A 17,166-nucleotide genomic window follows, 5' to 3' on the forward strand; every position below is an offset into this window, starting at 1 on the left:
GTGAGACTTTCTTTTCTTTTCTTTTTTTTCTTTAGCCCACAGCAAACTTTGGCAGTTCAGATGAAATAGGATTCTGATCTATCCCGCTCCAGTTTTGCAAATTTTTCTTATTGCTAAGGTTTTGAAAACAACATTGACCCAAACCAGGCCCATTTCTCAAGTCCACACCACACTTTGGACAAAATGGAACTGTAGATAACTTTTTTATGCACAAGAAACTCCCACCTACCTAAAAACTCCATATTTGCCCAGCAGTGACTTTTATAAATGGTACCAGCATTACACTAGATTTTTTTTTAAAGCACATGCTTGGAATGCTTATATATAAAAGCATCTTTCTGTTTAGCAAAACTCACAGAAATGTGTACAGAATGTGAGTGACTCCAGATCCTAGGCTAACCATGCCATATTTTGTAGGCAACTGCAACTGCTTCTCTCTGCAGTACCTCCTTGATGCTTATTGCACTGTACTATTTGTGGCCAGCATGGGTGGAAGAACACACTGAGGCAAGTCCTCCTTCCTTACCAACCTCACCAAACCAAATCCAGGACGGCGCAGGGATCTCTGTTGTGTGTGTGTGCTGAGGCTAAGACTGTCACTCATTCTCTGATCAGCTCCTGAAAGCAGCTAGAGAGCAGCTGGCAAAAAGCAATTCTGAAAAAAATTACATTGCATCTAAATCTGTCTAACCCACCCAGGCTCCTACAGAAGGAAAAATATATTTGCAAGAAACTTCCAACCTAATAGCAGATTACAATGCTGCATACTAAGGATCTCATCTGGACTCTGTTTTTCCTTGGCGCTGCAGGTACATGAATCTCTCTCTCTCTCTCTCTCTCTCTTTTTTTTTTTTTTTTTTTGAAGGTTGGGAACAAATCTGATTTCTGACCTCTTCTGAATACTGTTATGTGATGCAATTGTAGATGCATCTGGAGGAAGAAGGGAGTCGCGTGCTTTTGTTTCCTAGAATGCAGTGGTTTTACACTGATGATTTGTTGCTCCCAAATATTGTGCTTCCCCAACCCACTGTTTCGGCATGGGGGGGATAGTGGCAGAGGCTGGAAGCGTTGCACGGTGGCTGGTTTCGCCCGGCACTTGGGCGATTTCCCCCCTTCGCTGCATTTCAAAGGCAGCTTTTTGGTGGAGGAGCTGGGGAGATGAGCGCGAGGCGGCGAGGCTGCTGGGGAGGAGGGTTGGGAGGTGCTGGCTGAGCAAACAGCGAGGAGGCAAGAATAACAGCCCCGATTCTCCAGCTGAAGCAAATCAGCCTCGTGCAGAGGCAACCCTGAAGCTGGGAAACCTCTTTTTGGTTGCAGACAGGTCCCCCTGTTGGTATTTTCGCTGCCCTGGCTCCTCCGGGGATGGTCCATCAGTCTTAACGGTTTGCGAAAGGGGGGAAAGAAAAGAAAAGGAAAAGGTGTTTCCCCCTCCCCTGCTCCTGTGCACGGGGCGACTTTGCTTTCCTAGACGGCCCGTTAGTTGGAAACATTGTTCACAATTGTGGGGTCTGAATGGGAAAGATGGCTCGGGCTGCAGTTTGACAGGAGAAAGTGAAAAGGGGTGGCGGGGGGAGGTGAGGACTGGGAGGGCGTGAGCCAGGGGCTGGTTTGATACGTCGATACCGCTGTGTCTGAATGCAAGGGGAGGCATTGCGCCTCTTTCTTGCACCCACCCCTCTGGGGTTGACGGTTGCGTGTGTTGCAAATTGCAGACAATGGAGACGGGAAAAGGCGAGTGAAATGATGAGGGGGCTACGTGCGGTGTGCGAACGGTGTCGCCATATGAGGAACCAGGAGGGGGCTTTGTTTAAGAAAAAAAAGTCTTATCAGAACAGCGGGGGAGGGGGGTACTATTCTTTGCAGGGTCCCCCCCGCCCCGGAAAGCCAGGGAGTGGAATGCAACGAACCCACAATTAGGGGAGATGCAATTGCAAATAAAGGCGGGGGAGGAGGGGAGAGGGTCAGGGGCTGCCAAAAAGAGGGTGGCGCTGAATGCAGCTGCAAAGGGGCAAAGAATTGCAGGGGGCGAAGCGCGGGGTGGGGGCATCGCAGCTGCTGGGGGCAGTAAGTTCGGAAATGGAAGGAATCTGGTGCAGAAAAAATCGGTTGTGTGAGCGCGCGTGCTGGCGCTGGGGAGGGGGCGGCGGCCGGGCGCGAGCCCCTCGGCGGCGGGGAGGGGGGGGGGGAGGCGAGAGGGGGTTCGCTTGCATCCGCCGCCAATCAGGAGCCGGCGGCCCCGAGCGGGAAACGCCGTTAGGGGCTTTGCTCCCCAACGTTCCTAACGGTCCCGCCCCCTCCCCCTTCCTCTCAGACCTGCCTCTTTCCTTGCAGCACCCCCCGCTGCTGGGATCCCCCCCACTTCCAAGCCCTGACACTGCCCCCCCATGTCGTGCACCCCCAGCATTTTGCCAGGTTACTGCCCCCTTGGGCTCAGCAGCCCCTGGGACATGGCACTGCCCCCAAAGCTTTGCTTTGCACAGCTTCCTTGCTGCGCAGCTGCTGTCAGCCCCCCCCCCACCCACTGCCCCTGCCAGTGCTGCCCCTCAGCTGGTTGCTTGCTCTTGTCACCCCCTCCACCTGCTGCAGCCCCACCCAACCTACCATCACATAGCTACTCTAGACCACTGCTGTGTTCACCCCACTGCAAACCTCTGTGCCCCATTCACAACTGCCATTGCACGCTTACTCCAGCCACATTGCCCACTGCCACTTACCCCCACTTCCCAGTCACTGCCATTGCACGTCTCAGCCTGCAATTGCCACATCCCACCCTGTACTGTCCTAATCCAGCAACCCTGACCATCCCTAGCCTCTGTTTGTCAGATGTTGGAAATGGGCAAGACGGGATGGGTCACTTGATGATTCCCTGTTCTTTTCATTCCCTTTGGGGCACCCAGCACTGGTCACTGTCGGAAGACAGGACACTGGGCTAGATGGACCTTTGGCTGACCAGTATGGCCGTTCTTATGGTCCCATGTATCATCACTCTCCACCAAATCCCCCAACACTGATGACCTTTACCTCCCCTACTATCATCACCGTGCCAACCCACTGCCACCAACACACACCTATCCCATAACTACCAAAGACCCTGCCTCACCACACTACTGCCCTATCTTACCATTGCCACTGTTAGATGCATCACAAGCTCAAAGCCGCGTTGTGAACATCAGCATCACACCATCCTGTTTCCCCATACCATCCAACAGCTGCTCTTTAATTTGAATTTTTTTTTACTACTTATTGGCATAGAACCCAAATACGAACAAATAAGGAGATTGACAAATCTCCCAGAGCCACCCTTCTCTGTCCCAGCCACACCCTTCAATTGTAATCACCACATATTTCTCTTCTTCACAGCACCTCTAGATAGCTATCTTTTCCCCAGTAATCATCATACATAGACATTTGCACCGAGCATTCTCAGTTGTGTGAGGGGGAAAGAAAGTGTGATTTTTTTTTTGAGGGAACAGACCAACTGGGTTAAGAAAAGCTTCAATAGAGGTTCTTGGGGAGCTGCACAACTCCGATCTGATGACTGTTAAACCAGTACAAAATGGAGAATATAAAAGACAAATAAAATATTAACCTGTCAAAACAAAGGAGCTACACAGCACAGAATTAAAGCAATACCCAGCACATCTGTAGTGCCTTCCATGCTAAAGGATCCTGCTTTAATTTGCTAAGCCTTATGCCTTCTTTTCCTTCCTCCTCCCATTCCCCCAAGAGACAGAGAAGCTTGCTGGATGAAGAATCCAGTCTGATATAGGAAAAGTCAAGGCAGAGAGAGGGCTACACCAGCCATGATTAATGCCAATAAAAAGCCCCCTTCTCCTTTAACACTAACTTAAATATACCATAAAGCAGGGGATAGATGTGTACTAGTAAGGAAACCCAAAATAGAGGATTGTCTGAGGAGTGGTCATCCAGTGGGGCAGTAACAAAAGCATTCCTCCTGAATCTTTTAAAACAGCCTCTTTTATATCTATTTCAGTCCTGGAATAGTAACGCCTTAACTTACTCTTAAATTAAAACAACATTCTTCTATAACTCAGGCTGATTTATAGACACAGCAGATGGCTCATCTCCTTTCATTTACATCCTGAAAACTATGGTTTCTTAAATAGCAGAGGACATTTTGTACAAACTTTGCAGTGTTGACATATGGACTTGAAGATTCCTGACCTGACCAGTTGATTTTTTAAGAACATTTAATTTAATATTAATCTAATGAATTTCCAGTGTTTGTGTCCAGAAGTGTTAAAGGACTGGCTTCTCTCCAGACTGAAAGTGCCTTCATGTTTTCTTGGCTGGCCTCCAGAAATACATTTTACAGATAGACCTTCCTGCCTTTGGGTATAAGAAAAGATTGGCTTCTTGTTCTTAAAAGAAGGCATGAACTTTTTTTTTAATGCTATGGATTTGTGTTGGCTGAGTGGCAGGAAAGCAGAACCAATTGATGGGGGAGGAGATAGCAGAGGAGAATACTGCACCTGCTGCCATCAGTCTGCAGGGAACAGCAAGAAGCACTAACAAGAGACAAAAAGCACATTTTATTTTCTTGTTAAGAAAGGCCATCGTGCATTTTATTGATCACTCCCACCTCTGAGTATTTGTGGAGTGTTTTGTTTTTGTTTTTCTTTTGGTGTGGCTTTTGAAATAGTGTTTTTGCAGGGCATCCTTTATTATGAATTTCATTCTTCAGTAGCAGAACTCCACTCTGTTCTATCATAGGCAGGAAGGCAGATGTTATGGATTTTAATGAATTTGTAGATAACAAGTTTGGGTAGAAGCTGTATTTTTCAGGGGCATATGCAATAGCTAATATGAAGGAAACTGCCTGAATTTAATTTGATCCATTATAAAGGCTTTTTCAACTAAAGCAAAATGTTGTTTGTTAGTATTAGGAAGATGTAAAACTTGAGGAGAATGTAAACATGTTCTGCTGTGTAAATGGAAGATTTTCATATGCCATACGAAACAGTTTGCTGACCCTTCTATACTAGAGAGCATGTCCCGTAGTTGCCTGGCCAAGGGTGTGGCTGCGAAGGGAACTACAGTTCCCAAGTGTGTCTCTGCTTCTGAATGAGATTCTTTGCATATGTCTGCAATGGACTTGAGAATAGGGGGTGGGAAGGAAAGAAAGAGAGTTGAATCCATCAAATCTGAGAGAAGGGGAAAAATAAAGCACATAAACATTTGTTAGGCATCAAAAACTACCACAGATGTGAATTTGAAGGTCAGATTTGGGCTGGTTGTGGCCCCTTTTGTTTGGGAAAGCATGTTGCCAAATTTTAAAGCTGTTGCTGATGCAAAGGGATGTAAATTAGTTGGGTTTGGCAGTGGTGCCATTATACTCTTTCAGTTCATGGTGTTGAAATTCTGCCTCTCTCCTGCAGCTGCTCATTAGTAGCATTGCCTTTTGATGTTACTGGGAGAGGCAAATGGTGAGCTTTCAGGCACTTTTAATGCATTGCATTTATAACTGTCTGAGGGAATCACTACTAGCTGCTGGAATGAGATTTTTACATGTAATTCTTAGTTTACAGTGCAGAAGGTGAATTCCCAAAGGAAGAGGAATAGATAAGAGATCAATAGGGAAAAATTGCAAAGAGAAATAATAATTTTACTTATCATTCAGATATAGTTCCTTTTGTTGGTTCTCAAATCCAAGGATGGGAATACAGATATTTACTGTTCTGGATGAATTGTACCTGGAATTACTGGGTTTATAGGTTCAGTCAAGAGTTGTTGCAAAATACATTGCAACGTATGATGAAAATAATTTATTTGAAAGTGAACAAAATGCTTAATTTTATCTATAGCTTTGTTTGGGACTGGATTCCAGCTCTGAAGTCTTCAGTTATTTCTGTTTGGTCACATGTAACATGTATTGTGGGATTATTGACTGACCAAACAGTTAGTAATAGCCTTAGTCCAAATAAATCAGAGATTTAGGAGGAACAGATTTGGGCCCATTTTCAGCCCTGTTATAAGCAACTGCAAATTCACTGGGATTATTGGAGGCAAAGCCTGCTGAATTTAGCCCTGTTTTTCTCTATCTGGCTCCAAATGGATGAAGAATTCCTCATATGTATGGTGTCTGTTTTTGGAGATTATGCTTTCAAGGTTGGTCAGGGGGTGAAACTGGTTTTGTTTCAGCAGTGGTATTCCTTCCGTTGTGGCATTTGGAGATTTTGGACTTCATTCTTGTAGTTGATGACCTCTAAGTCATGCTGTACTGACTTATCTGTTCTCCCAGACCTTTCCTGAAGGTGGGAGTTAGTGGGAGATGCAGGATGTTCATGCTGGGGCAGGTTTTTCAGAGGGCTTGCTTTTTTGGGCATTTTATATATGATGTTTTGATAGTGTGTATTTTAGAGCCTGATGTTGGAAAATAAAATAAAGAGCGAAGTACTATCTTTCCAGTAATATTTCGTTTAGTTTCTTAGAGAGGCAGTCATCCCTACCCTCTGAGATCTAAAATGTCATAAAATTGTTTATCAACAGCTACACAGAAGGAGATACTTTGGGGAATAATCCTATTGTATTTGCTAGCTGAATGAGTTATCCAGCTCCTTAAGCCATCACATTTAGGAAGTGAATAATTGATATACATGTCTGATAACCATGGTCTACTAAAAGAGAATTTGTATGTGCAGCAGAAACAAGGATGCCATTAACAGTTTGGGCACTCAAGTCATGCTCTTGCTCCTGAAGATAGTGTTGATTCCTTTAAACTTTCTACAATATTTTCATGGTCAGAGGCATGATTTAGGAATAAGGCGCTAGGTTTTCATATAATTTTTAATAGGTATCTGTTTTTAGAGTTGTCTTTACTCATTGCCAGGATATTTGAGATATCTAGGCTTATAAAGGTCTGAGCAGAAGTGCATGGGAGCCAGGCAGGGTAAGTCTTTCTGTTGAATTCAATGGGCTTTAGATCAATCCCATAGTGATCTAAACTGCAAGCTCAAAAAATGTAGCCTGCATTTATTTGCACCTGCAATTTGTGGCCACAAAAATGGAGCCCAGGATCTGAAAATCCAACTCAAGAACATTAGAATCAGTTTAGAATTCTGAATACAATAATGCAGCATCTTCCATAGTTAGTCTTCTAACCATTCAGACTCTTTATCTTGTGAAGACAAAAGATAGCTGTAAAGATCTGCAGAAGTGTAATGTGATAACTGGGGATGTCCTGACTTACACAAACAAGCTAGAAAAAAATACATAAGTGTTCTCACTCTAATCTAAATCTTATATGAGATAATTTCCAGAAACCAATGAATAAAAATCTTTAAAAGGCTACATCTCCTCTGTTACCTGTTTCGCAGAGCAGTTTAATTTTAAATCTTTTCAGGAAGTTAACTGATACATGAACTTTCAAAACCCAATTAAATGTGACTGGCAAGAAGTGAATCATCTGCCTAAAGAGTAATTTTAAAATAGTGTCTGTTGTAAAGCTGTTTTACTAAAAAGAATGTGATAATATTTTAGACTATTGTGTTTACTTTAGCTCATTGGATAGTAAGGAGCATCAATTCATTGTAAACAGAATCCAAAAAGTGACCCTTGAGATTTGCCTGTTAGTCTGGGTGACAATGAAAATCTTCAATCTTACACCTTTTTTTAAAAAAAAGCTTTGCTGACGTTGAAGTTTTTTGCACTATTATTTACAGCTCTAAAGGATAAATATTCCTGTTAATTTTCATCATTTGTTTCCATGGAAAGAGCTTTGTTTCCATGAATATTCACATCTATTTGGACAAAGTAAATATATAACATTGAAGTAAGTTAGGTGAAGAAATTAGGAAAAATAGCAGCAGAAGACATTTTAATGGGTATTTTAAAGAATGCTGTATTTAAATATCTAGCATTGTTATATGTCTTCTCTGAACCAAGAATACTGCTTCATTATAGAGAGAGGATTTTTTTTGTAATAAATTGTGAAAAATCAGAGTGGATCGATACTTTATACAGGTTAATTGTTTTTGCATCTGTCATAAGACTTGTTGATTTTCTTGAATGTAGATTGTTGCTGTAAAACAGAAGTAATGGGCAGTTTTAAATATTTCAGTTATAATGGCAATTGTGTATTTTACTAAGCACAAGTCAGCCCTGAAGTGTTAAAGAAATTCAGTCCTTAATTTCTCAGTCCCTGTTTAAGTGTAACATGAAGTTATTTCAATGGTAACTTGAAGTCGTATTCCAATGGAGAAGAAAAATCTTCAAACTGCTTGAAAACAAAAAAGTATGGTAAGTCTGTGAAACATTCAAAAGGGTTCATAGTGAGAAATGAGTCGGCTAACATATTCAAGATACACTTTGAGGTCATTTTGGGCAGAATGTGGTTTATTGACACTTGAAGTGTAAAGTTGGTGCCACAGGAGGGTCCTGGTCTTATTGTATACATGAAGAGATGTTGACAAAATGATGAGATTAAAGAATAGAGAGTGGTGAAACTTTTCTTCATTAAGATTAAAACAAAAATGGTGTCTCTAATTCTGAATGGGGTTTTGTTTCTCATCTAACTTGTCCAAATACCAATACAATTATGAAAAAAACATTTTGAGAAATGTTATGCACTGTAACATATTTGTTAATAATTAGCAAAGACTTCACTATTAGATATCATTACTTCTATACAGTAAGGAATAGTATTGGATTTATGTTGGGAATTATACATTTCTTTATTTGAAGAATCTTCAGAGTTTTAGAAAGCAATGTATAGCAAGATATTTGAGTTCAAATACAATCATTAATTTTTACAACTAAACTGTAAGCAATTATTGTTAAAGATAAACAATTGGAAAAACTAGTTTGTTTTTTTTTCCCTAGCTGGAAAAAAAGAATCTACATTAAATCTTTTGTATCGTATTTACAACATCTAATTTGGCATTGTTTACAAAATATTGGCAAATTGGTCCTAATGTGTGGTGTTATTACATAATCTTATGTTTAAAAATAAACAGTGGAAATAATTGAAGAAACCTCAGAGTTTAGAAATGGTTGTTGGTGGTTCTTCACATCACACTAAAAAAGCAGGCTGTCTTTGCATATTAATCACTGTTTGAAAGGAAGTTTGCCTTATTTGCATTGTGCATGCACTAAGGAGTCCCATAGTGAGCCTGAGAAAAAAAGGGGGGAATTGTAATTGTTGTTCTCAAAAGGGTTTTTATTCTATTCAAGTGGAAAGGCTGAATGCAGGAGAATTAGTGCAGTGTTTTGTGGAAGAACAGTCCCATTTGGTCACTTCATTTCATGTGGAGCAGTCCTAGCTTGTAAGGAGCCCGAACACTGGAGATTGGGTTAAAAGGGGAGTGACTCATCATTGTATGATGTAATCTACAACACTAAAGATATTCTCTATTGCATGTACAAATAGTCATTGAATCATCAAGTAAAAAGGAATGAAAATAAAATGCTGGTTTAATGTATAAAGTTTAATGTTTGCTTTTTTGATTACTTACTATGTTTCAATTATGATAATTGTGAGTTTATCAGAAACTTATCTGTGGAAACTAGTGATTTGGGAAATCTTCAGGCTACATATTTTTCAGAATAAGAGGTTCTTAAACCAGATTCACCAACACAGTATTCCAGCTTTACAGTACCATGACTGATACTGTGGTATACAGGCAGTCCCCGACTTACACGGATCCGACTTATGTCGGATCCGCACTTACGAACGGGGCTTTCTCGCCCCGGAGGTCGGGGCGAGAAATCCCCGTTCGTAAGCTGCTCCGGTGCCCCTGGTCTGCTGGAGACCGTCTCCAGCAGACCAGGGGCACCGGGCGGGTTCCTGCGCTTCTGAGGCTTTGCCAGAGCAAAGCCTTAGAAGCGCGGGGAACCGCCGCTGCTGCCGCTTCAGTCTGGGTGCCTGTGGTCTGCTGGGGACGGTCCCCAGCAGACCACAGACACCCAGACTGAAGCGGCAGCAGCGGCGGTTCCCCATGCTTCTGAGGCTTTGCTCTGGCAAAGCCTCAGAGGCGCAGGACCCCCCCGCGGCTGCGGCTTCAGTCCGGGTGCCTGTGGTCTGCTGGCGACCGTCCCCAGCAGACCACAGGCACCCAGACTGAAGCGGCAGCAGCGGCGGTTCCCGCGCCGCTGTGGCTCTGCTCCCCGTGTCCCTGGTCTGCTGGGGGGGGGGGCGCAGCTAGTGTGCTCCCCGCCCCCCCCCCCCCCCAGCAGACCAGGCTTTTGTTTTGGACTCTGGGGCAGAGCAGCTGGGGTGCTGCCGATTGGTCCTGCAGCGCCGCTCTGGGCACTACTGGACCAACCCGGCAGCACCCCAGCTGCTCTGCCCCAGGTCCTGATTCAGCCGCTGCTGGTCAGTTTCAGCAGCGGCTGAATCAGGACACCTGGGGCAGAGTAGATGGGGTGCTGCTGGGTTGGTCCAGTAGCACCGAGGAGCGGCGCTACTGGAGCAACCCAGCAGCACCCCAGCTGCTCTGCCCCAGGCGTCCCCAAGTCAGCCGCTGCTGAAACTGACCAGCGCTGACTACAGGAAGCCCCAGGCAGAGTTGCTCTGCCCCGGGCTTCCTGGAATCAGCTGCTGATCAGTTTCAGCAGCAGCTGACTTGGGGACGCCTGGGGTTCTTAAGTTGATTCTGTATGTAAGTCAGAACTGGCGGTCAGTTTCAGCAGTGTCTGAGTAAGCCAGTTCCGACTTACATACAGATTCAACTTAAGAACAAACCTACAGTCCCTATCTTGTACGTAACCCGGGGACTGCCTGTATAATACTGGAGAATTGCAGTGGTGAATCAGATTCCTTACCTCTTTGTCACATTTTTGCTTACTGTTATTGCAAACTCAGGAGATAAAAATGGAAGATCTTGTTACTTTTATGTATGGAATCAAGAAAAAGGGAAGTTGATGGCTGAGACAAGACATTTGCAGGGAGGTAGTGAAGATATCGTTGTTTTTTTTTTTTTTTTTTTTTGACATTACAGGTTGAATCCTCTGTTCTGGCAACATCCATGGTCCGCCATGATTTTAGTTAGCACTATAGCCACTTATTGTGGATGTGGCCAAGTTTCAAGGGGTCCCATAAGTTTTTTAACAGATGCCAGTCTTGGCTCTCAGTGTTCTGTACTGTGATTTCACTCTAATTTACTCCTCAGTGTCTTCTAAGAAGCCAGTAAGCAGTGGAAGTATTGGTAATGCTGCTAGACAATATTGACCTTCCGTGGTTTGGCAAATTCTCTGGTTTGGCACGGGTCAGGTTCCCAAGGTGCCAGACTAGCGAGGTTCAGCCTATATAAAATGTGAACTTAATGAAGTGATAGCATTTTATAGAGGAAGAGGTTTCTTTGGCTAATTTTCTCAATAGCCCAAGGAGAAGAGTGATCATATTTAAAATAGGGATGTAAATATCTATTTAAAAAGTTAACCTGTTAACAGTAATTGGTTAACCTTGTGGCTGGGGTCTCGTGGCTGGCGTCTGGTCAGACTGGCAGGTGGGGGTGGGAGAGGTCCTGATGGTTGGGGTACCACCCCACCCTGGGTAAAGAACTGCTCCAGCTGGCTGGGATCCCGCCATGCTGCAGATGGGGGACTGTTTCAGTCACCCAGGGTCCTGCTGTGTCACAATGCAGGTGGGGATTGCTTTGGCTGGCTAGGGTCACGCTGTGCTGCAGGGTACTGCTCCAGACAACCAGAACCTGCCAGCTGAGCTGCAGCAGGCGGGGCTGCTTCCCCTGTCCAGCCCTCCAGTTAACCAGTTACCGGGTAAGCGTGCCAGTAAGGCTAATGCTAACCAAGTATTTGGTTATCCAGTTAACTTTTTACATCCCTAGTTTTAAAATAATTTTAGCTGTAGTGGAAGTAGGATTTTAACTTATTTTGATGCATAGTAGGGAATGCGGGACTTTGGTTGAAATTGGTGTGGATGATCATGGTTGCTAGTGGCATAGACAGCAATTGCAGTTTTAAATAGAGATGTGTCTAAATCTGGCCCACATCTAGGTAACTTTTATTTGGGCTAAAGTGGGAGGAAGGGGGAGCAGAGATACAGATATGTATTCCGGGGGGAAAATGTATCAATCAGATGTTAAATGAAAATTTTGATTAGATATCCTCCCCAAATCCATAGAACTAATTGTATTTAATAATTGTATTTAATGATACTACTTTTTTTTTTTTTTTTTTTTTTTTTTAAGTAAAAACTTGACTATAACTGCTTATGCTCTAGCTCTTGTTACCCAGTGGTCAGGTGTTATTTCTTGTACTTCATTAGCTTGGTTATGTGCTAAAATTATTAGTTTCTATGAATTGTTCAAGGTTGCTGATGAAAGAGTGTACATTTGAAGGAGTTTGAAATATTATCCTCCTTTGGATAACAGTCTGCAGAGAAATGCTAGAGCTTTGATATTCTGCTTTTGGGTGAAGTTGAACTTCAGAAAGTCTTCCCACAAATTAATCGCAGGAACAGAGTTCCTTTCATTGTTGTCTTTCATAATGGGGGGGGGGGGGGAGAGACAGAGAGAGAGACAGACAGAGACTTGAATAGCTACAATTAATATTGGTAACATTAGAGTCCTCATTTTATTGATGCTGTTCTACTAAAACCAGGGGTGGCCAACCAGTGGCTCCACAGCCATGTGCCGCTTCTTGCATAGGTGCCAACTTGCCAGTGTGTGGTGAGTGGTGGTGTTCCGTGGCTCCCTGCTACACTCCCAGCTCTGCCCTGGGTCCTGCTCTCATGCCACGCTTTTCACCAACAGCCCTGCCCCTTCCTGCCCTGTTCCATTCCCGCTCTCCCCCAGTCTCCTGCATGCTGTGAAACAGCTGATCATGTCAGTGGGGGCTGGAAGGAAAGGAGAGGCACTGATTGGTGAGACTGCCAGCAGGTGGGAGGTGCTGCGGGGAGGGGTGAGAGGGAGGTACTGATGGGGACGCTGATGTGTTATGGTTGCTCTTTGGCAATGTTTGTTGATAAATTCTGGCTCCTCAAGCTCAGGTTGGCCACCGCTGAATAAGAAGAGAGGGAACATAAGTGTCTTTAGCAGGTTTTCTCTTTAGTCGGAAATGAGTGATTTGTAATATGCACATCATTGCATGTGAACAGTAGTATGGTATCGCTTATGTTGCTGATGTAGAGAAGAAATTGGCTTCATAATGCATAAACTGATTAAATAATGTTGCTGTCATGACAACAGTAGTTAAAAGAAACTGATAGATGATACTCCCTTGTTATTTGTCCCATTTTTTTCTCCTATTTGTGAAGAGTACTAATCGATTTGGTGTCTTGAGTGTTGTGTGTAATTATTTTGGCAAATACGGTATACAGTGACACACAGATATAATAGCAGTTGTGATGTTTGCAAAATAAAATCTCTTTAAACTGTCATGGTGGTAATGATTGAAATATCTGTGTAAACAGAAACAGCTAAGGACACTGCTGTGTTTGCATTTGTCACACTTTAATTATAATGACATTATATTTATTTACTGAATTATTATTATATCTATAACATTGATATACACTATATATACACACATACACAACTAGTTTTGTGGATATGTTTAAAACCTCAATCAACATGTCACTGTTTATATTCTTGGTAGTTGATTTATATATGATTCTTAACATTTACAAGTTTTGTTGTAACAATTATGTTGTATTACAGAACATAACTCAGGGTCAAAAACAACTGTGCAAATGCTGTTGAACAATTTAAAATATTCAGAGAATTTATTGGCAGAAAAATCGTATTTTTTTAGAGTCTCAACTCCAAGAAAATCAACAATTGCTTTTCAAAGTGTATTGTTCGTTAACAAATTGTTTTGAGCCTGCAAAATTCAACTGTTATAAATGTATTTAATTTGTGATGTTTCTAAAACATAATCCCTTAGAAGTATGATGGTTTTAAAGATTGGGAACTCTCATGAAGAATTACTGAATTCAGAAGACTATGGAATAGTAGTATAATCTCTTCATGATCTTTACAACATTCTACTTTGGTACAGGCTTTGAGGCATTTAGCATTTATTATGTACTCAGTGGTGGGTTGATATTTGTTGGCAGGAAAAGGCTAAAATACTATTAAGGAAGAGGTATCCAAGGATGTGTCTACACAGCACCCTTAGCTTGAAATAAACTATGCAATTTATGCTGCTCAAATTGCATAGCTTATTTCGAGTGTATTTCGAAATAGCTTATTTTGTGTACCTTGCGCCAAATTTCAAAATAACTCACTATTCCTAAATGCCCCTTAATCCTCATGGAACGAGGGTTACTGGGATGTCGGAATAAGCCTCCTGTTATTTCAAAATCTATTTTGAAATAATGGGCTGCTTCAGTAGATGTAGAATAGCTATTTCATGATACTTCCGGTATCCTGAAATGGCTCTGCAGTGTAGACATACTGTAAAATATTTATTTAACCCTTGGGGGGGGGGTCTAATACATCCTAAAAAATATTTTACCAAAAATGAAATGATGCATATTTTTAGAAATTGTGAAGCATTTGGGATTTGTTTTTCTTTTGTCTCCTCTTTATAGTCACTAGCATTTAGGTGGGCCCTTCATCGCTTCCATCATCACAAATAAGAACATATGTAGATATACACACTTTCATCATTGTACTAGATAACAATTGTAAATCTTTAGCAGCTTCACTTCAACTTGCAAACAATTTCCTATTCTAACCTGTTTTTTTTCCTCAGCTAGTTATGTCCCCAATGATCTGAAATAGGTAGAACAAGTCCCTTCTGTCCTTCTGCTTATAGCACTTACCAGAATATAGCACAGGGGTGGGCAATAATTTTTTGCCAGGGGCCACTTCAAAATGTTTTGAAATATTTTGAAGAAGTTTGAAGTGGCCCCAGGGTGCACCAGAAGGGGCAGGTCCAGAATGCTTCTGAGCTTCCCCACCTACAAACCATTGATTGGTCTGGGGTGGGGGAGCCCCTAGGCACCCATGCCCCTGGTGGTGGAAGGAGACTTCCCATCTACAATCAGGGCCTGGGGTTGGGGGAGTATGCAAAGCCTCCTCCCACCCTCCCAGGAGCGCATGGTGCTTCTAAGTGCTGTGTGTGTCTTGCAGGGCGGAGGCAGGGCAGAGGAAACTTTGTGTGCTACCCCTGCCCCCAGGCCAATCAGAGCTTGGGCGCGGAGGAGCATGTGAAGTCTTCTCCCGCCCTGCAAGGAGTGTGTGGTACTTCTAAGTGCCATCGTCACAGGGCAGGGATTTTAGGGTAGAGGAAACTTCGTGCTCACCTCCCGCCCCCAGGCCAACCAGGGCTTGGAGGTGGGGGTATGCACGAAGTCTCCTCCTGCTCTGTCAGGAGCGTGAGGTGCTTCAAAGTGCTCCCGGGAGGGTGGAGGAAACTTTGTGCGCTTCCCCCACCCCCAGGCCTTAATTGGCTTGGGAGTGGGGGAGCAGCAGGGCCTCTGCATGCAAGATCAACCTGCTTGGCGGGCCACATATGGCCCACGGAGGCCCTTTTGCCCACCCTGATATAGCACTTAGAGTTCTGCTGCTGTTCTTGCTTACCCTTGATTTCCAGCTACTTGGTGCTGTGCTTGTTGTGAGGAGCAGAACAGTGACTGTGCTGAAGGCAGCCATGTAAAATAGAGATTGAAGAATCTCAATTTTGGATTTAAAAAAGTAACTAATGAATTGGTCCAGATCAAAATCAAGATAAGGGTGGAGGTTTAATTGACTGAAATAGTCCAACAATTTTGAATCTGCAGGGCCAAATAAGAGACAACATTGCAGTGGAGGAGTTTAATTTTCATTAAACTATCTGCCCCTGTCTCTGCATGGTGTGATTTTTTTTTTTTTTTTTAAAAAGGAATATGTATATGTATAATTTAGAGGTTGATTGGTTGCAGGATTGTCAGGTAACCTTACATCTGACATCAGGGTTTTGTCTGAGTCAGTAGACTGGCAGTGTGGGTTTGCTTCTGGATTGCAGTTCGGGGACTTGGGAGGAAGGTGTGACATGATGCTTAGTGTTAACATTTTTCATAAATCCTTGAGCAGGGCTGTACAGTGAGAGAGACTCAGCTTTGTAGAATAAAAATTACTTCATCTAGGCCCCCATAAAACAAATTATTTTTACAATAGAGCCTTTTTATCGCCAGGAAGTAAGTGTCTTTGAGTGTGCTCTTGTCAGGTTTGTTTTTGCATAATACTAATTGTTAGGAGACAGATTTTATGTTTAAATATTTTATGCTTTAATTGACTTTCACTCCAGTGGTAGCTGCATGCAACTTCTGAGGAAAGAGCCTAATGGTGGTGACTGTTTTGAGATTGTTTCCTATTTTATATACTGGAAGATCAACCACATCAACACTTTTACTACAAACATTCAGAATAATCGCATGGGTAAGTAAAGATTGACCACACACCCTGCTTTCATAAAGCAGAGCATGCCTATGGATTTGCAGGTACAGTAGATGCAATAACCTTCTTACACATCCTGGAAAAAATAGTCATATTGATCAACTGCAAGGAAAACATGCAGCTTGCATACAGAATAACCAGTCATCCCACTTAAAATGGCAGTAATGGTAAAAGTTAAAATGATTATATTCCATAAAACCTTACATTTAAAATGCATTTCATTTAGGCCATGTCTATACTAGGAGATTAGTCTGAATTTACTGCGATTGACTTCTGAGCACTTGATTTTACAGTTTCGAAGTTCTGTGTCTTCACTATGAGGAAGAAATGAATGTAGTCTGTGGCAGGCTCTATTAATGTGGATGTGCTACCTCAAACTCAGAGCCCCAGGAAGCACTCTCTGGAGCTGCAGGAGGCCTCCTAGAGGTCAGTAAGTTTGAATTAGTGGCACTGGAGTGTCCACACTAATGTTATTTTGGATTTACAAGTTCGGGATTAGCATAATTCCTTATGAAAAGCAGGAAAACAGAGTTCAAATTCTGCAGCCCCTTATTACAGAATAGCGGGCCTTAGTAGTGTGGATACATCGATGACAAATTTGACCTTAGAGGGCTAATTTCAGATGCAAGTCCTAGTGTAGACCAGGCCTTAGTTATGGTAAGACCGTGAAAGTTCTTGTTTAGCCTATGTGGGCTCCAGTATTGCATTAAATGACGCATCTAACATGTAATCTCTGATGTTTCAGTTTCTGAAATTCTCTCCTCAGGAAGAGAATTGTATACACAATGGAATATTTTTTTGTTTT

At 42.8% G+C, this 17,166-nt stretch overlaps 1 protein-coding gene across 6 annotated transcripts in view; it reads left to right on the forward strand.

Moving 5' to 3' along the window:
- The first annotated feature begins 465 nt into the window (after window positions 1-465).
- Window positions 466-17,166, forward strand: part of NCAM1 (neural cell adhesion molecule 1) — a 283,565-nt gene continuing 266,864 nt past the window's right edge. For 5 of the 6 annotated variants that reach the window (XM_075909680.1, XM_075909678.1, XM_075909676.1 and 2 more), the window contains exon 1: window positions 16,703-16,787. In XM_075909680.1, coding sequence (XP_075765795.1) covers window positions 16,718-16,787 — 70 coding nt within the window. In that variant the 5' untranslated portion in view covers window positions 16,703-16,717. Of the gene's footprint in view, window positions 810-16,702; window positions 16,788-17,166 lie in introns of those variants that run through there. The other variant, XM_006111230.4, reaches the window with a different exon arrangement.

This window comes from Pelodiscus sinensis, chromosome 26 (genome assembly GCF_049634645.1).
Source record: "Pelodiscus sinensis isolate JC-2024 chromosome 26, ASM4963464v1, whole genome shotgun sequence".
NCBI classification, from domain to species: Eukaryota; Metazoa; Chordata; order Testudines; family Trionychidae; genus Pelodiscus; species Pelodiscus sinensis.